This window comes from Rhinolophus sinicus, chromosome 5, assembly GCF_057876585.1.
Source record: "Rhinolophus sinicus isolate RSI-liver-muscle chromosome 5, RSI-T2T, whole genome shotgun sequence".
In the NCBI taxonomy this organism is placed as follows: Eukaryota; Metazoa; Chordata; class Mammalia; order Chiroptera; family Rhinolophidae; genus Rhinolophus; species Rhinolophus sinicus.
The window spans coordinates 69,337,796-69,358,416 of NC_142505.1; the positions used below are offsets into that span (position 1 = coordinate 69,337,796).

Genomic DNA, 20,621 nt, shown 5'->3' on the forward strand with positions numbered 1-20,621 from the left:
CTCTGTGTGACCTGCAGTAGGTTACTCCCCCTCTCTGAGCCCTGATTTCTTTCTAGTACAGTGGGATGGTGTCATCTGTTCCCAGAGTGGGCCTATTGGCAGTGCAGGCCAACAGGAGTGTCACAGGAGGTAATGTGTAAATAGGAAGGGATCACCCAAGAGTCCTGGTTGACAGAGGGTGTCCTTCACATGGGGAAAGACGGGAGGACAGAGAGAGGGGGGCAATGGGGGAAGAGCGGGGAAGGGAGGAACAGAGGGGACCAGAAAGAGAAGAGGGGAAGGGAAAAGGAAGTGAGAGGAAGAGAAGGAAAGGGAAGGGGGCTCTGAGACAGCATCCAGTACTACCCCACGCCCTCCTGCCCCTTCCTGGACAGTTATCTCTGGAGCTGCATGTGGGGGCTGCTCGGGAAGCACAGGACTTCCCTGTCAGCTGAGCTGAGCTTTGGCAGGGACCTCTCCTCACTCTGTGTGTCTGTGTGTGCAGGTCTCAGACAAGCCACTCTGGGCTTTGACAGACCCCCGCACCCAGGAGCACAGGCTGCGGCTCGGCACTGGTGCGCCCAGAATGCTGGCTAGTGGTCATCCATAAGTCCAGAGGGCGGAGGGGGGGGATGGGGCCTGAGATCTGGCTGGGAGCACCAAGAGCACCCAGAAAGGAACTGCCCCTGCCCCCACCCTGCCCAACAGGGTCTGTAGAGTCAGTACACAATGCCCACCGAGTTCCGGGCACCCAGTGCATGAACAGCCAGCCTCAGGGATGGCCATGCAAGGGGGTCGCCCTTCCTCTGCCAGGCTCTGAATTTCCAGATGAGGGACCTGAGGGCAGAGAGGGTCGTCAGCAGCTTCCCTGGTTCCAGGCCGCCTTGAGGCCTGGCCAACCCTCTGGGCCGGCATCTAATTCCACCCTCACCCTCCCGTGACATTCTTTTGGACTGAGGCCAGAGAGTCGTTCCCCTCCACTCCCTCAAGCACACACCCTCTGTGGCTGGTGGCATTCCAACTAGGAAAACTGAGGGTCACAGGCTGGCAAGAGGGAAGCCACGCCCTGAACCTGGTTCTGTGTGACCTCACACCTCATGACCTTTCTCAAGGTCAGTGGATGCCCATCTGTTGTGTGTAAGATTCTCCTACATGGCACTTGAAAAACACAGACCCCCAGGTCCCACCCAGGTCTGAAAACCAGAATCTGTCAGGGTGGAGCTTAGGCACAGGCGTTGTTCAAAGCTGCCCCGATGCCATGCCTGTCCATGAGCAGACAGATGGTCTGAATGATGGGCCACAGATTTCCTCTAAGGCGGCAATGGTCTTTGTTTGGGAAAAGACCTTCTAGAAGCTTGTGGAAGTAAAGGTAACAGTAGGACAAAAGGGGCCTGTGTGGGCAGGTCCCGGGCCTCAGTGAGGGGCACAGTCTCTGAGAGACTCAGGAGGGGGACTCAGGAGGTTTGCCCCAGGGGAGAGACACCACTGAGAGGAGAAGGACCTGGCACATGGAGGTGGCAATTCCCCCACGATCAGTCCCTGTCCCATGGAAGCCCTGCTCGGCTGGCAGCTGGCGGGGCAGCCTCCTCCACCTTCCTAAGCAAAGCTCCCACCCCCACAAGTGTTCCCTGTGAGTGTATCTCACAGCCGTCAGTGGGGGGCCAGCAAGTGGGCAACTAAGGGGCTTTGAGGCCCAGGTCAGCAGGAGACACAGCTCCTGGGAATGCAATGGTATTGGCTTTGGGGGCCGGGAGGTGGTGTGGGGTGTTAGACACATTTCATCTAGATTTTACCTCCTCTGCTGAGAAAAATGGGATCTTAGAAACTAGAATTCAGAGGATATTGCCTTCCCACGAAGTCCATCTTAGTCCATGATCAAGCGTTATACACATATTAAGCAGAGAAGTGCCGGGGGCAGTCCCATCAGAGCCAGGCGCAGGCCAGGAGGAGCGAGGCCACTTAACATTACTCTGAAGGCTCCGGACGGTGAAGATTGGAAATGAGGCTCCAAAATGATTGTCATCTCAGGCAGTACAACTGTATACCTAGAAACCCCGAGGGGACCCACAAGATTATATTGGAATTAATGAGTTCAATCAAGCAGCTTGATAAAAGATAATTATATAAAAATCAGTAGCCTTCCTGTGTACCAGCAATAGGTGGAAATGATTCAATTCACAATGTCAAAAAAAAAAAAATCCTTGAAATGACCCTGATTAAAAACAGTGGATGACCTGTATAAAAAAAAATGTATAATATTTCACTGAATAATGTCAAAACAATTAAATCAATTGATAAACGTACTATGTTCCTTTTAAATACTGTAAGTTATGTCAATTCATCCTTTAATTGGTTTCTAAGTTTAATTTAGTGTCAATCAAATTCACAACGGATGTTTTTAACCTGACAAAACAACACTGAAATTCACCTGAAAGAATAAACAGATGTGACCAGCCAACAAAAGAATAACAGTAAAAGGGGCAGTATCCAGCCAGATGTTTCCAAGCAGCATTGCCCCACAGAAATGAGTGTGAACATCATGTGCTGCCACATTAAAAAAAAAAAAAAAAAACCAGGTGAAATTAATTTCTGCAATGTATCTTATTTAACCCAACATATCCAAAATATTATGATTTCAGACTGTAGTCAACATTTTAAAATTATCAATGAGATATTTTGGGGATTTTTGTTTGTTTGTTTTTTGCACTAACTCTGAAATTTACACTCAGAGCACTTCCCAGTTCAGACCAGCCACATTCAGGTACTCAATAGCCTCACGTGGCTCATAGCTACTACCATAGTGGACAGCACAGCTATAAAGTAGCTAATACTTTAGATATTAGAGTTTTAAAGCTCTAATGATGAATACAGTTTAGTACAGGCAGAAGGAGAGACTGACAGAAAAATACCATTTATCTATGATATCTCCTGAGGTTTCATTTGCAACTGACTGAAGCTAGTTTGTGGCATAATACATTTTGTATATACAGTTGACCCTTGAACAACATGGATTTGAACTGTATGGGTCCACTTATACATGGATTTTATTTGAATTGACTCTTTTTTTTTTTTAATTAAAGTTTATTGGGGTGACAATTGTTAGTAAAGTTATATAGGTTTCAGGTGTACAATTCTGTATTACATCATCTATAAATCCCATTGTGTGTTCACCACCCAGAGTCAGTTCTCCTTCAATCACCATATATTTGATCCCCTTTACCCTCATCTCCCACCCCCCTCCCACCTTACCCTCTGGTAACCACTAAACTATTGTCTGTGTCTATGAGTTTTTGTTTCTCATTTGTTTGTCGTTCTTTTGTTGGTTTTGGTTTATATACCACATATCAATGAAATCATATGTTTCTCTTCTTTTTCTGTCTGACTTATTTCACTTAGCATTATATTCTCAAGATCCATCCATGTTGTCAGAAATGGTCCTATTTCATCTTTTCTTACCACCGAATAGTATTGCATTGTGTATATATACCACAACTTCTTTATCCATTCATCTGTTGAAGGACATTTTGGTTGTTTCCATGTCTTGGCCACCATAAACAAAGCTGCAATGAACTTTGGACCACACTTGTCTTTATGGATAAATGTTTTCAGATTTTTTGGGTAGATATCCAGGAGAGGGATTGCTGGGTCATACGGTAATTCTATTTGTAGTTTTTTGAGGAACCTCCACACTGCCTTCCAGAGCGGCTGCACCAGTCTGCATTCCCACCAACAGTGTATGAGGGTTCCTTTTTCTCCACAGCCTCTCCAACACTTGCTACTATTTGTATTGTTGATGATAGCCATTCTAACTGGGGTGAGGTGATATCTCACTGTGCTTTTTATTTGCATTTCTCTGATGATTAGTGATGTTGAGCATTTTTTCATGTCTATTTGTCATTTGTATGTCCTCTTTGGAGAAATGTCTCTTCATGTCCTCTGCCCATTTTTCAATTGGGTTGTTTGGTTTTTTGTCGTTGAGTTGCATGAGTTCTTAAATTGACTCTTGTAGTTCAATTGACCACAGTCCTGTTAATCGGCGCAGTTCAAACCTGCATTGTTCAAGGTCAACTGGTGGTTGGGAGTCTGCATATGCAGAGGGCCCACTTAAGTTACATGCAGCTTTTCAACTGCATGGGTTGTGGGCGCCCCTAATCCCCAAGTGGTTCAAAAGTCAACTGTATATCCCTATTGTTCACAGCTCTTGAGCCACTTTTTATCATACCTTCAGAAGCTCTGTTCCAATCAGACTGGCCACTACTGAGCCTCAGATAAACCTTGTATGAAACAAAAATACACCTTATCTTCCATGTGGTTCCAATCCTGCTTTCAAAGGAAAAATACTCTGGTTCAGAGATGAATCCTTGAATGTCCTGCTTCCACAGCAGGCAAGGGCTCATCTCTCTGGTGTGAAGGGCGGGTTCTATGGCTGCCTGGTTCCCCTGCCTGGGAGTTTCATGTCAGCTCTCAGATAGGGTCCCGAAATCATTTGTAACATTATAATAATAATAACAGAACTGCATGTCTAGGACTCTAAGACACACAGGTGTCACATTTACCTCATTAACTCAGGATGAAATCGGTGGGTATGATCTCTGCTGGCAGCCAGCAGCAGTAGCAGGGTGGCTGGCATTGCCTGGCACACACTAGCTCAGCTGTGGTATTTCATACTGCCATACTTTGCTTGAGTTATGTGTGGAGTGGGCATTTCTTGTGTTGAGACCCTTGCCACTCAAATGTCTTTGAAAAGTCACACTGTGGATGTCAAAAAGTATGTACAGAAAGGCATGGAGACAGTGGCATGTGTGGCTTTGGCACGAGTGAGGAATGTCCTTTGAGGAATGACCGTGACCCCCTGCTTCACCAAAAAGAGGAAGACACCCAGAAGTGGATGAAGCCAGTCACACACTAAAAAAAACAAAGTAAGCGAAGTGGGAGGAATGGCTCCCTGCTCCCAGCACCTAGGGGCAAGGTGGCTGGTCCCCACGCTGCTAAGGCGCCATGGAACAATTTAATAAGAAGTGTCCCCTCTTTCTTGGTGTGCCCTATAATTGATGGCACCTTAGATCCAAAGAAATACAGAAACCACCAACATTTCCCAAACCCCAACCTGGGCTAAGGGCTTGTTATACACCCCTCCTTCCAACACTCAGTGAGGTGGATGTGGCTGAATCCCCCCTTCCCAGTCAGTTCAGCCAGAGATGAGGCGCTTGTCCAGCTTCGTGGCTGCGCAGGGCAGAGCTGACAGTGTGACCCTGCAGCCTCCAGCCCACACCAAGTCTCCTGCTGGCCCTGCCATTCTGAGCACTCAACTGTGCATGGCCTAGGCAGGGCAGCGCTGAGCCTGCCTGGTCTCTCAGCACCGCCCGGGCCCAGATTCTGGATCCACAGGCCCTGGAGTAGACATGCAGTGTAATTGGAATTCATGCATAAGCCCAAGGAGCGGGTTCCAGGCTCGGGAATAACTTCTCCATATTAATGGCAGCACTGCAGACCCGGTGGGCAGCTGACATTTAGTATAAAGCATGTGCAGCAGCAGGAGAGGCTCCTACTTGGGCCCTCCCATTCCAGAGTGCCTACCATAGGCGGTCTAAGGTGGTACCAAGATTCAGAGGGCTGGGGTCTTCCTCTCCCCTCAGTACATCCACCCCACCTCAGTCCTCTCCCCTGCAGGAAACCCTGCCAAAAACACACACATATACACATACTCACACCAGAATGCACACATGTACACCCACATAGTGCGCGCGCACACACACACACATACTTGCTCACTCAAATGCACACTCACATGCACATACTCACGTCCCACATACAGGTATGCATGTACAAACACATGTGTATACACTCACCTACATGCACACATCTTCACACACACACACTCCCATGTATAGGTGCACAAACATGCACACATGTTCACATACACCCCTGCAGCCTGATATGTTCTGGCAGCGGCACAGAAACCCCCTCACCCCTGTTGCCTGAGCAGGGGAGGGCCGTGGGGATAACAAAGGACGTATCTGCCTGCTAGTACAGACCCAGGGTCCAGGAGGGCCCCCACACACACACACCTGCCCCTATAGATCTCAGAGACCAGAGTAGGAGGCCCGGGCCACAGCTCAGGTCACTATGCACCAAAGCCAGCCTCAATGCCGAGCGTCCCCGTAGCTCAGGGCAGACAAGCCCCTTAATGACTCCTCTGCTCATGCTGGCTGTGGCACTTGTGGTCCTCACAAAAGGCCTGGGTGAGAATCCGGCCTTCCCCACCTTCCAGCTGACTGGGCGAGGGTCGTCATTTGCTAAGTGCTAGGGACACTGGGGCACCAGCAGCCAAGGTTGGCCACTGGGCAGGAGGAACCTGAAACCTGCCAATATCTGAATGAGCAGCATCATTACACTCAGCAACAGTGATGGGAGCACACAGCCCCACAGTGGAATCGGGGCATGGGGTGGCAAGGTGCCAGGGGACGGCCCCAGAAGAGCTGCCCTCCCTGGGCTCAGGCTCAGAGAACAGTGACTAACAACGCTGGCCTTCATGAGGGGCCAAGTCGGACTCCACTATGTCCACTCCAGAGGATTCCAAGGATAGAGGTGACCACACACAGCAAAAGCCCTACAGATCCAAATATCTCGGAGGGACCTAGGTTTCCTCATCCGTAAAATGGGAACAACAGGGATTGGCTTACAGAACAACTGCAGGCACAGGGCACATGTGGCAAGCAGAGGTAGAAGGTGCAGACAATGACCTCTGAGCACCTCCTCTGGCGGAACAGTGCTGGATGCTGGGAGTCCTCAGGCGCCTCTAGGCAGGGCAGATCAGCAGAGTGATCAGGAGCCCTACCCCACCTCACCTGGTGGGATGGAGCATGTGACTCAAGTCACAACCAATCAGCACATAGCATCCATGGGCCACAGTGATTGGCTATGGAAAGGTCCTGTGACCTATGCCTGTCCAATCAGAATGAAGCTCACAACCTCCAAAAAATAGATTGCTTTCCATTGCCAGGAGGCTGTCCCTGAGGGTGGTGAGTGATGTGCAGGCCACCTCAGCCACTGGCCCCCCAGAGAATAGAGTCAGGCAGGGAAGAAGGTGGGCCAGCGAAGTTCACCACCCCATCCTTTAATTACCCACCCAATCCCAGGAGTCCTCAGATGCCATTTTTTATTGTGGTAAAACACATATAAAATTTACTATCTTCACTATTTTTAAGTGTACAGTTCAGTGGTATTAAATATATTCATAATATTGTGCAACCTTCACCACCATACATCTTCAGAACTCTTTTCTTCTTGTGAAACTGAAACTCTGTGCCAATTAAACACTAACTCCCTAGTGTCCAGCCTCCAGCTCTTAGCCCTAGCACCCACTACTCTACTGCCTGTCTCTATGATTCTGACTCCTCTAAGTGCCTTCAGATGCCTTATTTGTTGAAGAGGTGGGTCTGGGTTTCAGACCACGAATGTGCTTACACCATTCTGAATAGCCACCACAACACAACTGGCGGGGACCGCAGGCTGCTGCTCTGCCACCTGGAGCACAAACCTCTGACAAGTCAGCCTCCATCATGGCAGCCACTGGTCAGTGCACATCCTTCCCCTGCCCCCGCATGGAAGAGCCCCTGGAAAAGTCCCTTCCCTCCCACCAAATCACCCCCAGTGAGAAGTGGTGGCGAGGTCAGCGAGGAGGTTGTGGGTGCCCCAGAAGAGTGCGGGCATGGCCGTGATAAAGTAAGTATGGGCTCTCAGCAAGTTCCTGTCCACACCAAGAATGAATGTGCCTGTTAAGAAGGACTCCTGTTGGTGAACTAGGCTCAAATTAACACAGAATCTAGCAGTCATTGCCAAACATGGGCTTCTCGTGCTCTGCCTGCTTTAGGGAAAAGCTGCACTGAACACTCTGCCTCCTGGCCTGTGTTCCTGCCATCTGAGTCCACCCTTATAAAGGAGTTTCTAGGCTCACAAACCAATCAATGGGCTGAAGACCTGCCCCAGCAAACCAAGGCTGGGAAGCTATAGCCTCATTTGCATTTTTACCAACCAATCAGAGCAGCTAAATTCCAACCAATCAGGACAGTGCTACTTGAGCCAATCAAACTGTGAGGATTTGGACCAATCGGCACAGAAATGGACCAATCAGGGACTGAGGGTGGGCATTCCCCGCTATATAAGTTAGCTTCACTTCTGTCCCAACAGAAGGCATTTTCAGTTTCCACTGAAGACTGTTTACCTGTAACACTGGAGCCTCAGATGCTTCTCTCCTGCCACTTCAACTGAGCTGTTCTACAGCTGAGCTAGTTCACAATTGAGCTGTTTCAGCCAAGCCATTCCATAACTGAGATGTTTTCATTAAATAAATTCTCCTCCCACCCCCACGTCGCACCCCAAATCGGGGACTCCTGTTGGTGTTGAATTGGTAACAACAAGCTGAGGTTGATATTCCGCAGTAAATTCCCTGCTTACAGGGAGCCCCGGACCATCTAACCATCCTGCTGTCAGCACAGCTCCAGTACTGCCACATCGGCCTCTGGAGGCCCCTTCAGGGGACCTCAGTGCCCACACGGGGTCTTCACACTGGACTTATTTGCCAGCATGATGTCAACAGACACAGAAATGCAGCACTCTGAAGAAACATCGGAGGATCAGAGCAAGGAGCCCACATTCCCCAGGGACAACAATCTATCAAGGAAGGCAGGGCATGAGCTCACCAGGGTGCCTCCCTCTCCTTCTGCCAACCCTGGCCCCTCACTTGTGTCTGGTCCCCATCTGGCCCCTAAGACACTTGTATTGCCCTGAAGAGTTCCAGAAATGGTTGGCTCCAACTCCCACTCTCCACCTGGGCACACTGAGGCTGATGGCAGGAGGCCTTGCCCAGGGTCACATGATGAGTTGCCAGAGCTGAGCCCAATGTCTCCTCACGCCCATCCAATCCTTCCCCATACAGGCCGAGGGGTGCTTCCCTCCCTTACTTAGTTTGATTTAAACCAGGGATTTTGGGTTTCAGATACTCCAAAGGGATGGGGAAAACATGGAAACCATGCAAAAACACGTGTATACAAGTGCTTCCCTGTGGGAAAGGAGACAGAGCTTTCAGCCATTCTCCAAGGGGACGTGCTCCACTGAGTGTAGACATTCTGAAGTTGGCAGCAGAGCAGACAAGGAGAGGCAGGCCAGCCCTGAGCATTGAGGGCACAGATTCCCCCACCCTTCCCTGCACTGACTTCTGCCCCACCTCCTTCCCAGGCACTCACATTGCATGGCTCCCAGCTGAGCTCTGCCCAATCAGAGCTGGGTCCTACAGACTTAGCCAGGCACAAGTTTCCCATGGCACAAGTTACCAAGAAGCACAGAGTGCAACATGGCATGTGAATATCTGGGGCAGCTTCCTAGATGAAGTGCCATTTAGCTGAGGCCTACTGAGTAAGCCAGGTAAAGGTGGAGAGAAAAGAGTGGACATGGTGAGGGCACAGCCTGTGCACAGGCCCTGAGCTGGGAGTATCCAGTGTTGGATGAACTAAAAGCTCAATGTGACAGGAGTGCAAGCATGAGGAGAACACAGTGACAAATGAGGCTGGAGACCACTGGGCCAGGTCATGGGGGACCTTGAATGCCACGCCAGTGGGTTTGGAGTTTTTTTGCCATGTTTGCATTTATTTTTTTAAAGGGCAATAAGAACCACTGAAAGGTCTTAAGCAAAGGAGTAACGTGATTTAATGTGTGGTTTATAAAAATCTGTCTGCTGTGTGGTGAAATGAGTTGCTGGTGAGAGACCGATTAGGAGCAGCTGAGGAGCACAGGAGCAAAAGACAGGGACTGGGATCAGTTGTGCTAGAGAGATGGGAACTGGAGTGAAGGCCAGAGAGGTCTAGGATTCTGGGATTCCGGTCCAAGAAAGGGGTGAGGTCTGGGGAGAGTGGAGAGACCCACATTCCATTTCAGAAGCATGGGGTCACCCAGGGAAGGAGCCAGGGAAGGAAGAGATCTGGGCCAGACATGGGGGCCTGGAGTCTAGATGGAGTGTGACGGCAGCCATTTTAATCTGCCTTGCATACCTGTCCTTTCTCTTGCTTTCATGATAAAAACGCAATCCGTTGCAGAGTTTGGGGATCTGACCCTCACCCTCAACCCCAAAGGTGGGCAAGAGACTCAGACCAGGCCCACGTCACAGGATGGGTTTAAAGATGGGCCTGTACCCTAAGCAGAGCCCATCAGAGCCCTCCCCATGACTCAACCAGGAACCATCCAGAAAGAAGAGCTCTCTATTTCTGAGAGATTGCTACCATGGAAAACAAACTAAGCCAGAGCTGCTGGTACCTCCAACATGGGGAGGGCCATCCTGAGACAAACACAGAGAGTAATAAGCCTGAAAGGCAGAGAGAGCATGTTTTGAAACCAGTCCTGAGCCCCTGGCTCCAGCCATCACTGAAGGACTCCTTAGGACTTCGTGATGTCCCTTCTTTGTTTCATCCATGTAAGCTGGTTTTCTGTCTCTTAAACTGAATGAGTCTTAAACAACGTGTACTAAGCCATGGAGGAGACTGAGACCTCCCTGGACAGCTGTGTAGGTTGTCAAGAGCAGGCGCCAAGCAGGTGCCTCTGCTCCTCAGACTGGGGAGTCCCGACACCTAGGGAACCCGGAAGTCCCCACAGCCCCTCTTCAGCATGCCTGAGACCCTCTCACTGCCCTCTAGGCAATGCTGAGGCAGAGTGTGAGAAGGAAGATCCTACAAAGGGCAGCTGCAAGCCCCAGACACCCATCACCCCAGCCCCACAGCCGGAGCCTGCCGCACCTGCCCGCCCCACTCTAGTACCTGAGCCATGCCACCAGGAATCCAGCATGTGGCCTCAAAGGCAAGGTCTTGTTAGGAAAAATGAAACTCATCTCCATCCCTTAGTCCAGTGAACGACCTCTCTCTGTGGCCCTCAGTGACACTTAATCCCCAGCAAGACTGGACAGAGCAGGTGCCTGGCCAGGATGGCAGCCCAGAAGGGAGCCCCAGCCCACAAGGCAGCAGCCCTTGGGCCTCTCTGAACCTTGGTCATATAATAGGGGCTCTGCTCACAGAGTTATGGGGATGTTCACTGCCCTCCTCAGGCTCCAGGATGGGAAAAGGATTCAGACACCAGACCTTTCCCACCACCTAACCCTTGGAGGTTTCCACTGCTTCCCCTGTTCGGCCAGACACCAGGCTGGAGAGGTGCACTGAGGGGGGACAGAGGTGGGGCAGGATGCTTCCATCCTACTGGTGTCCCCACTGCCATCACCCAACGATGAGGACTCAGGCTGCCTGCAGGGAGCTGCATTCCAGAGCCGGTCAGCGGCTTGTCGGGGGTCACTTGGCCACCAGCTCCCACTCACTCATACTGACAATGGTCAATGTCCTTGACTGAAAAGGCCTCCAGGAGTCAAATAGGAAAGGTTGGAATGTTTTAAAGAAATGTACCCCTTCATTTTTATACTTTTTGTTGGCATGCAAAAAGAGGCAATAAAATGTAATAAGCATGGTTTTGAAGTCAAACAGACACATGTTCCAATACTGGCCGTTAAGCGTGAAGCAAGCTGTCTTGGCTTTGGAGCCTCAGCTTCTTTGTCTGTAGAATGGGCATAATATCAGACACCCACCACAGGGCAGTATGAGGCTTACACAAGGTGATGCAGTTAGGGTGCTCAGCAGGGAGTGTGGCACATGGTGGGGGCACAGTGACCCTGTGACGTGCTATTAGTACTTTTTATGCCAACAGGCTTCTCACTGGGTTTTTAATGAGTATAAAAGAATGATATGAGATTAGCCCACCTATCCTATGACCTGAGAGGTACTAGAAAAATCTTCCATAGCAATGTGATGTGTAAGAACCCTTCACTAAGCATTATTTTCAGATGCATCATGAAAAGGCAAGCTTTAACCTTTCTCTGTGAATATTACGAACAACTTCTGTCAAGTGGCTCTGTGAAAAAAACTGGGAACTCTCTCTGGAAATAAAGGGCACGGCATGTCTTATGAAGCATGTCTTCTGGCATTTCTTGAGTCTGTACCTCTACCTGACTCCAGTAGAATTTGTACTTTGGCTGGCCCTGGGTCGCAATATTATATCATTTGGGGGAGCAGCACCTCGTACACTCTCCATCTATGGGGTTCTGCAAAGCCCAGGTCCCAATTCTCCTGGGAACATCTGACCCCAGCCTGGCCAGAGTGATAGCCAGGACTCAGCTGGAATGTCAGCCTGGCACTGCTGGGACCCCTTGACTCGCCACAGGACTCTACCTGAGAACAAAGCCAAAAACACAGGAAAGCAGAGGTAAGAGACAGCAAGGGTCCTAATGACGTGGCGGGGGCATCTCGATCCAGCCGTGCCTGAAGCCTTGCTGTTATGTGAACTAATGATGTCCCATGTCTAATGGACATTATTTAAACTAATTTGACTTGCTTTTTCTGTCTCTTGTAACTGACGGGATCCTGACCAATATAGTGACTTAAGAACCCCTTCATACTAAACAGATTAGGAGACTGCTATCTATGATAAACAAAGCTATTAACACCTTACTTGAAAGTGCAGAAACAAACTCCCAAGGCCAGGCAAGTAGATGAGCAAATGTATGTCCCAGGCCAGGGGCAGGACGATAGGCCTGAAAGGTTCTATGGCCCTTGGGGGAGAGGCATGTCTCGCCTAAGTATCTAACTTAAGCTAAGACCACCGCTGCCTGCTGCGCCCTTCTCCATGCATCTTCCACAAATCTTCCAGGAAAGCTAGTTCTACATGTTCTGAGAGAGGGATTTCCCTGCTCCCATCTGTGTAGGAAGTGCTGGACTCACAGAGTCTCACGCTTTCTTGACTACAGAATTTCTCAGAATGCCCCATGGGCCCCTCGAATCTACCAGTGGTCCACTGAATCCTATGTGCTCAGAGCCACTTGAGGTGCAATCCGCAGAATTCTCTTGCAGAAATGGGGCTATAGAACCTTGCTTCTCAGAGCGCAGTCTAAGGCCCAGGAGCATCAGCCTGGGAGGTGTTAGAAGTGCAGAAGATCGGGCCCCACCCCAGAGATGCTGGATCAGAATCTGCATTTAACAAGCTCCCTGAGGGTCTGCATACACAGCTGCTCAGTCAGTCACTACCTATGAGGGGAGAGCAGCAGCTGCTCTCCGTGTGGCAGGGTGGTCCAGGGCCTGGGCTGCTGGGAGGATGCAGTGTACATATCTGTGGAAGGCCTACTGAGGGGGACTGCCTGGGAAGTATGGCTCCCGTTATCACATCTCAGGGTCCTCCACCCACCAGACTTGGGAGCACCGTGGCAGAAAGGGCTGCACAGAACCAGGCCAGAATGATGTCATCACAGGCTGTGTGGCCTTGGGCAAGTCACTTAAGTACCCAGAGCCTCAGCTGCCCATCTGTAAACCAGACACAGGGACGCCACCCCTGAAGAGTCGATGTGAGGACCAGAGGCATGCTGCGTGAAGCTCTTAGCACATGGGCCTTTCGCTGATGCACCAAGGGAATTTAAGAGTTAAGAAAGTAATTGGTATAAAATCAGAACAGACGCACACAGCAGGGAGGGAAAGAGGGAGGAAGGGAGGGAGAAGAATAACTAATGATGCCGCCCCACTGTCTCCAGACCATTTTTCACTGACAGCATTCAAGGCCATTCATGGAGGCCCCAGCCCCTCTTCCAACTCCAGTCTTCTTACCAGCCCTGCCAGTGTGTAACATCTCACCATGGTGTCCTATCCAGGCTGATGCCCACCTGGTGCCTCAGCACACACACTGCCCTCTGCCAGGATTGCCAACCTGCACAGGTGCCCGCTGGCAGTGGCTATGTAGCCCCCGGGAGCATGCTGTCCAGACCCTAGCCAGAATGCCCCTCAGCCCATCATCTACTCTGAGCATGTGAGCCCTGGGAGTAGGGTGGGGTGGGGGGGCAGCAGGCCAGCCACATCTCTGACCTGCACAGTGGACAAACGCACTAGAGATGCTGGTTGATCAAATGAATCAGTAAATGAAAAGATGAATGACTGATCCGATGACAAAGTCTCCCTGAAATTCTCTCCATCAGGAGTTAACTAGTACACAGGAGCTGGCCCACCAACAGACTGTGCTCATGTCACCTCTTCCCACAGCCCAGCCCACTCCACTCCACTCCCAGCACCCATTTCCTTTACTTTAGGAAATTCACCTCCAGAATAAAAGGAGACACAACCATGAGGCCTGGGACACCCTCAGAGACAACGGTGCATGAAGGGCTGCACCACATAAACCCAGCTCCTCCAAAGACACCGACAGTTGTTTGCAAGATGCCCAGGTTCTAACTAAATTCAGCCAAAGGCAATGATTTTCTGAAGCAACAAGTGACACTTCCTGTGTCTCCATAAAAAGAACACAGCGGTTGTGAGACTCTGGAGTAATTGCTGGCTCTGCAGCCGGCAGGAGGAGCCTGAGGACAGGGGCTGGGGCAGCAGGGCTGGGAGAGCGCCACCCCCTCGGAGCAGGAGTCCTCTGAGCAGCAATTAGAGCGGAACCCACGGTGGGTGGCTTAGATGTCGGGCCAGCACAGCCAGCCTGACCACCGCACACCCGATCCAAAATAGAAAACTGCAGTGGCTTCTGCCGCGTGCCAGGCCCGGGGCGGCCGGACAGAGCACCGCCAATGTCAGCCTCTTCCCTGAGCACCGATCCAGGCTTCCTCCAAGGCCCCTAATGCCACGCCACGGTCCCTCTGGGCCCCAGAAGTAGAATGTTCACACTGGGTGGCCGAGGCAGTCCCAGGAGGAGACCGCCCACCCAGCCTCTCTTCTGTCCTTCTGGTGCTGCCCATTGGCACCTGAACTTACATTTCCAAACGCTCCCTTTAGCTCAAAATAGAGAGAGAAAACCAACTTTTCAAATAACCAGCTGAAGTTCAACAGGAAACCACAACATAAAAATCAGTGGCTCCGGGTTAGCCAGGAGGCAGAGAAATAACCTGGGCATTTCATCGCCATGGCCTGCCCCTTGGGCTGGCATCATTCACACACACAGAGAAACAGTAAGACCGACTGCCAGCACACGTGCCCCCTACACACATATCACACATACTAAAATGTTCAGGGTCACACACTCAACAGACACTGACGCAAATGAGCAGAAACCTACAGATACACACGTGCACAAGGCTCACAATGTCACATTCACGCGTTCACAGGTGCACAGGTACCCAGACACGAGTACACAGCGACATTCCAAAATACACGTGCACACACTCACGGAGATATACACACACCTGGATGCAAGACCTGTGCCTGCAGGCCTAAAGGAGACACACACCGGAGCTGGTACTTGATCAGCACTTCAGAGACCCTGGCCCTCCCCCTGCATAAATTACTCCCTCTCCAACCAATCAAAATAACTTGCCTTCCAGCCAACCCCTTCAGTCGATACCCCGTGGTCTTTTAGCCGAGAAAGTCGTCAGTGCCTTGCCCTCCCAGGGGACTCCCAGGTAACAGGTTTCAGAAGCCCAGGCAAGGGCCATGGACAGAAAGAAGCGGGAGAGGTTCTTACCAGCCCGTCGCAGTTGCTGAGCGCCACGGAGGAGTCTTCAGTCAGGCCCGCCACGTCTCCGACGTAGAGGCAGGTGCCAAGTAGGGGTTCCACGCGGGTGGCGCCGGACTCGTCCTGCCACTCTACTGTGGCCCCTGGCGCCACGAGGCGGGCATTGGGCCGCAGCCGCAGGTGCAGGTCTCGGCCGAAGACCGTGACATTGTAGAAGAGTCTGCCGCCAGGGTCCTCCTCGCTGCCCCCAGTGAAGCCTGGGGTCTGAACTGGGGCGGCCCTGCGGGCCCGAACCCCCGCCTGGGCTGTAGCCGCCGACACCACGTGGGACACCAAGCGGCCCTGGGCGTCAGTGCGCACCGGCACCGCCAGGATGCGCTCCGCTCCGTGCCCCAGGGGCTCGCCTGCAACGGGAAGGGGCGTTAGAGCCGCTGAGACCTCGGAGCCCACAGCCCATCGCCGATGAGTCCCGCATCCCTCAGCCCCAGCCCCACTGCAAAGGGAAGGGCATTCCGCCAGACAATCCCCAGAAACTAGCCTGCACCTCCCCGGCCTTCTCCCTACCGGGAAGGGGCGTTAACACAGCCGCCACTCCGGAGCCCCGCCGCCCCGGCCGGTCCCGCTCTGGGACCCTGCAAGCCGAGTGCTCTGCCCTTTGCCCCGTTCCGAGTTGGGGCTCCGCGGGCTCCTCACAGTTCCCCCCAGGGGACGGCCGCGTCAGAACGTCCCCCGCCGGGTGAACCTACCGTCCTTGGCAGGACGTGGGGCCGCTCTGAAGCCATTCGCGGTTGGCCCCCTACCCGTGCGCCTCTACCCTTCAGTGGCCCCTGGGACGGCGAGAACTGGGCTCCCCCAGGCATGGGCGGCCTGTCCTCCGTGTCCAGCTCCCGCTGAGCCCGCCGCCGGTCCCCAGTCCCTGGAGGGGTGGAGCAGGGTCCCTCAGATCTTCGGGGATCCCCTCCGGGTCGCCCCAACCAATCCTCAGGGCCCCAGGCGGTGCGCTCGGCACCCGGCTCCTCCCGGGCGTCCCCGGACGCCAGCCCCGGCGCCGCCTCGCCCTGGTTCCCCCGGACCCGCTAGGGCTGGCGAGGCGCGCTCCGCCACAGGGCTTTCCCGGCCCTCAGCCTTCACGCTAGGCGTCCCGGGAGCCGCGAGAGCTCCGAGGCTCCCCCCGGTCCAAGGTGCCCGGGTGCGCCGCAGGGCGCCCCCTGCGCGACCGACCCGGCCCCGAAGTTGGCCAACTTGGCCCCGGGCGGGGCGCGCGGAGTTTACCCAAGTCAGGCTGGACGCCGCCTGGGGAGGGGCGGTGGGGAGCGCGGGGCGGGGCCCAGACGGCGGGGGTCGCGGACGTGGGGTCTGGCCGCACCTACCTGGGGGGGCGGCGGCGAGGCGGGCGTCAGCTGGCGGAGGCGGCAGCAGGAGCGGCGGCAGCACCAGCAGCAGCAGCGCGGGGCAGAGCAGGCGGCGATCGGCGCCAGCCGGCGGATCCATGGCAGCCGGACCGCAGCCGGGGCCCCGCACTCGCAGCCGGCGCGAAAGTTCCCCGCGCGCCGCCCAGCCCACATCTGGGGGCAGCTGGAGCCGCCCGCAGCTGCAGCACCGCAGGGCGCGGGGCGGAGGAGACGAGGCGCGGAGGGGAGGCGGGGAGCGCCGAGGGGAGGCGGGGAGAGGGAAGGAGCGAGCGAGCGAGGGAGGCGGGCGGGAGGGAGAGGCGAGCGCGGGAGGGCGGGGACGGCGGGCGCTTCAGCCTGCAGTGACCCGGCGCTTCTCTGAGCGGGCGCCGCCGCTGTTCCAGGCTCGCAGCGAAGCAGAGACACCCCGAGGTTGAGGCAGAGAAGCGCCGCGGGCCGGGCCGGGGGAGCCCGAGTATCCCCGCCCAGAGAGTCCTCCTGGGGCGCCCAGGTCCCACCAGTCAGCCTTGTGGCGCAAGGGGCCTCCTCACGTTCTCTCTAAGCCCTGGGGCGGGGCAGGGCTCAGGGTTCCGCGGGAGAGGCTGAGATGGAGACCCCAGAGGCCAGAAACGCTTTTATAGATGGTGCTGGCACTGCAGGGGCTACTCCAAAGATCAACTTTTACCCTTCCAGAGAGAGCGGGAAGGTTCCATCAGTCCCCAACTTCTCTCTGCCTGAAGTCTGTCCCCCTCAGTTGCAGCCTGGGAGCACAGCCTCCTCCACCCACACTGCTGCAACCTGCCTAGAGCATAGGCAGGTTGCAGCCCTCATCTGGCCTGGATCCCACGTGGGCATCTAGCCTCCTGGACTTTGCTCTCCCCCAGGCCCTGAAATAGCCTTTCTTCTCCCCATCTTTTCCAATTCAGCACCCAGACATAGCTCTCAGTCCTGGAGCAGGTGTGATGTCAGAGCTCATCCCCAGCTGGAATCCCTCTTCTCCATCAAGGTCCTGAGCCTGGAGTCACTGTCCTGCCAGGCCTGCTGCCCCCAACACAGTGACCTTCCTCCCCAGGTCCTGCCTGGGAACCCCCTCCCTGGCATGTGTCTGCTGCAACATCTCTGCTAGTGTCCCAGATTCTGCCCCACTTCCCCGGAGGGTAGACACCTGTCCCTTTGGATCTTCTCATTCATGTTGCCCCAGGCCTGTGTGCCCAGGGCTTTGGGGTGGCTTTGGTCAGGCAGGGCCTGATGACTCAGGCCCCTTGCTACCCACCAGGAGGGCCAGGTCTCATGGGGAAACATGTGACTAGCACAATCCACTCTAATTGTGATTTTGTCTCCTTGGTTCTGTCATTTTCGGGACCCGAGTGTGAGGGCACTGCAGATTGATGGCCATTTTCACCTAGAAGCTTCCGTCCATGTCACCTGAGGGTGCTGAGACAGGATCCAGTACCCAGGAATGGTGAACATTTGTTGTGAACATTAAAAACGGTGAAATTTCACATAAGAATTTAGATTTCTGACTTTTCTTGAGAAATTGGAATGTGTGCTACATTTCTGCTATTAACCCTTAAATGGGGCACATGCCCTGTAGCTTGCTATAGGTCCCCTCTCCCACCCACAACAGACTTCTATTCTGTGACCTCTGATGACACAGCTGATTCCAGAGAAAGATGGATGGTGATCAGTGTATGGGAAGAGAGATGACTCCAGAGCCAGCCATACTGGCGGACTTCCCATAAGAAGCAGCATGGGTTGAATCCTGAAGGCTGAGGGGGTCAGGCAGACCAGAGTTGGGTCCAGCAAGTTGCTGTCTTGGAACTAATGACATGCTTCCACTCATTCCTCTTGTGGGTGCCGTGCTTTTATCCTCCCAAAAGATGATTGACAACCCAAGTAGCAGCCTCACTGACTCGGAGTGTCACGTTCTACTACCTCACTCACTTCCCTACCAGGCTTATGGTCATTACCTCAGTCCTCCCATCACCATCATTATGTCTTTATATACACTACTACATCCTGTACTTAAGTTTTCAAAGGATACTTTAAATCACTACCATAAATCAGAAGCCAACATCTCCATAAATCAAAGGTAACCTCCAAAAATAAATAAAATGGAGACAAAACATTTTTATCAAATTGTAGATATTATTGCCTGCAGAAGGCACTGAGGCTGACGCTGATTAGCAAGTGTTGGAGCAGTGGTGAGATGCCTCACAGAAGCAGGGTCCTTCCCTTCCAGGCAACAAGAAGGATGAAAGGAGAACTGAGAAGGAATGACTCTTGCTCTGCGAGTCATGACATTTTCTGAGGGGTCCACATAACTAAATCACCTCGCACACTTTGGAATACCAGCTGTCGGATATTTCTGGAAAAAGGGTTTGTCTCCCTGACACTCCTGAGTCACATCTGGCAACTCTTCCTCCTCACATTACCCCCAAACTCCTAGGGCTCCACCCAGGTAGAGATCCCCACCCCCACCACCATGAATGGGAGGCAGACCACCGCCCTTGACCAGCCCACCCTGTAGTCCCCACAAGGACACCCCCAAGGCCGAGTAGATGAGACAGGCTCACATGCATCAAAATTTATGGTCTAATCCTCCACATAGGAGGCCCTTGTGGATGTCTTCCAGCTTCCTGGTCCCCTGTCTTCAGCTCAAGAAAAAAAAGAGACACCTCCTACTTCTTCAAACCTCCATGCTCAGATGTCTCCTCTTCCTCTTCTAGAAAATGCTGCCCCACCCCCCGCCTCTGCCTTTGACATTGCTGCCTACGGCTCCCTCTGACCCCCCTGCCTCCAGATGAAATGTGGGCACAGAAATTCCCAGTGGTTCTTTGCTCAAGTCTTGACCCATTCATTCTTGACCCAAAAGATACAAACCATGGAAAACAGGGCCAACTCCACTCCAATGGTTGTTTAGTGTGTGTCATGTGTGTCTGCTTTTAGTTGAACCTGAATGTTTTGGGTCTGACTGTCACTCTCCTGGCTGATACAGCCTCCATCACTCCCTATTGCCCTACACGTGCCTATTGCTCAGGATCGTTACCAGCTGGTCCCTGAAGGACTGGAGCTGCAGCCTGGATCGAGAACAGCCACTGTTGTGGGGGAGGGATGAGGACAACTCAGGATGAGCTTGGGCTCTCCAACCCCCTTAAAAGCTCCCCAAGGATGTGACGTACCAAAAGAGATGGGGACCTTTACTGGTCATCTTGGGTGGCACAAATCACTGTGCATGCCTCAGAGCAGTGATGTTAAGAAGGAAAATGTCTTCTGTCCCCGCCCCAGATGTTGGCGGGAGCAGTGCCCAACCTTATTCTGAAGAGAAGGGCAGGGCTGTCTGCTCCACCTCTGGCTTACACGGCATATGTGCCAACACAGACTTAATCAGAGCCATTCCTGTCCCCTGGTGGCCACACAAAACCCCGAAGTTCTTCTGCCCTTTGACGAGGTCAGCATCCTTGGCAGGCTCTGCCTGTGCTGCGGGCTACAAGCAGACGGAGGTAGTGAGGTTTCACCGTCCTCCCTCCAGATAAGCAAGCTCTCAGAAGTTGGGGACGCTGGGGAGGGACCTAAACTGTTCCAGCCCCCTAGGGACCTGGATGCAGAGCATAACAAGCCTTAAGGTCTTAGTGACCTTGTCAAAGGGCCTCTGAAGACAGCAGTTCTGTCCCCTCCACTGCTGGCAAACAGCAGGCACAGTGGCCCCATCAGATGTGCTGACAGAGTCCTGGC

The 20,621-nt window shown here is 53.1% G+C and overlaps 1 protein-coding gene across 5 annotated transcripts in view; it reads right to left on the reverse strand.

The window, feature by feature from the left end:
* Positions 1 to 17,150, reverse strand: part of ADAMTS2 (ADAM metallopeptidase with thrombospondin type 1 motif 2) — a 267,231-nt gene extending 250,081 nt beyond the window's left edge. For 4 of the 5 annotated variants that reach the window (XR_016021425.1, XR_016021424.1, XM_088798870.1 and 1 more), the window contains exons 1-2: positions 16,866 to 17,150; positions 15,505 to 15,899 (exon numbers count right to left, since the gene is read on the reverse strand). Coding sequence is in view for 3 of the 5 variants with exons in the window: in XM_088798870.1 (XP_088654996.1) it covers positions 15,505 to 15,899; positions 16,866 to 16,986 (516 nt within the window). In the remaining 2 variants the exon portion in view is untranslated. The remainder of the gene's footprint in view (positions 1 to 15,504; positions 15,900 to 16,865) is intronic. The other variant, XM_074312147.2, reaches the window with a different exon arrangement.
* Between the last annotated feature and the right edge of the window lie 3,471 nt (positions 17,151 to 20,621).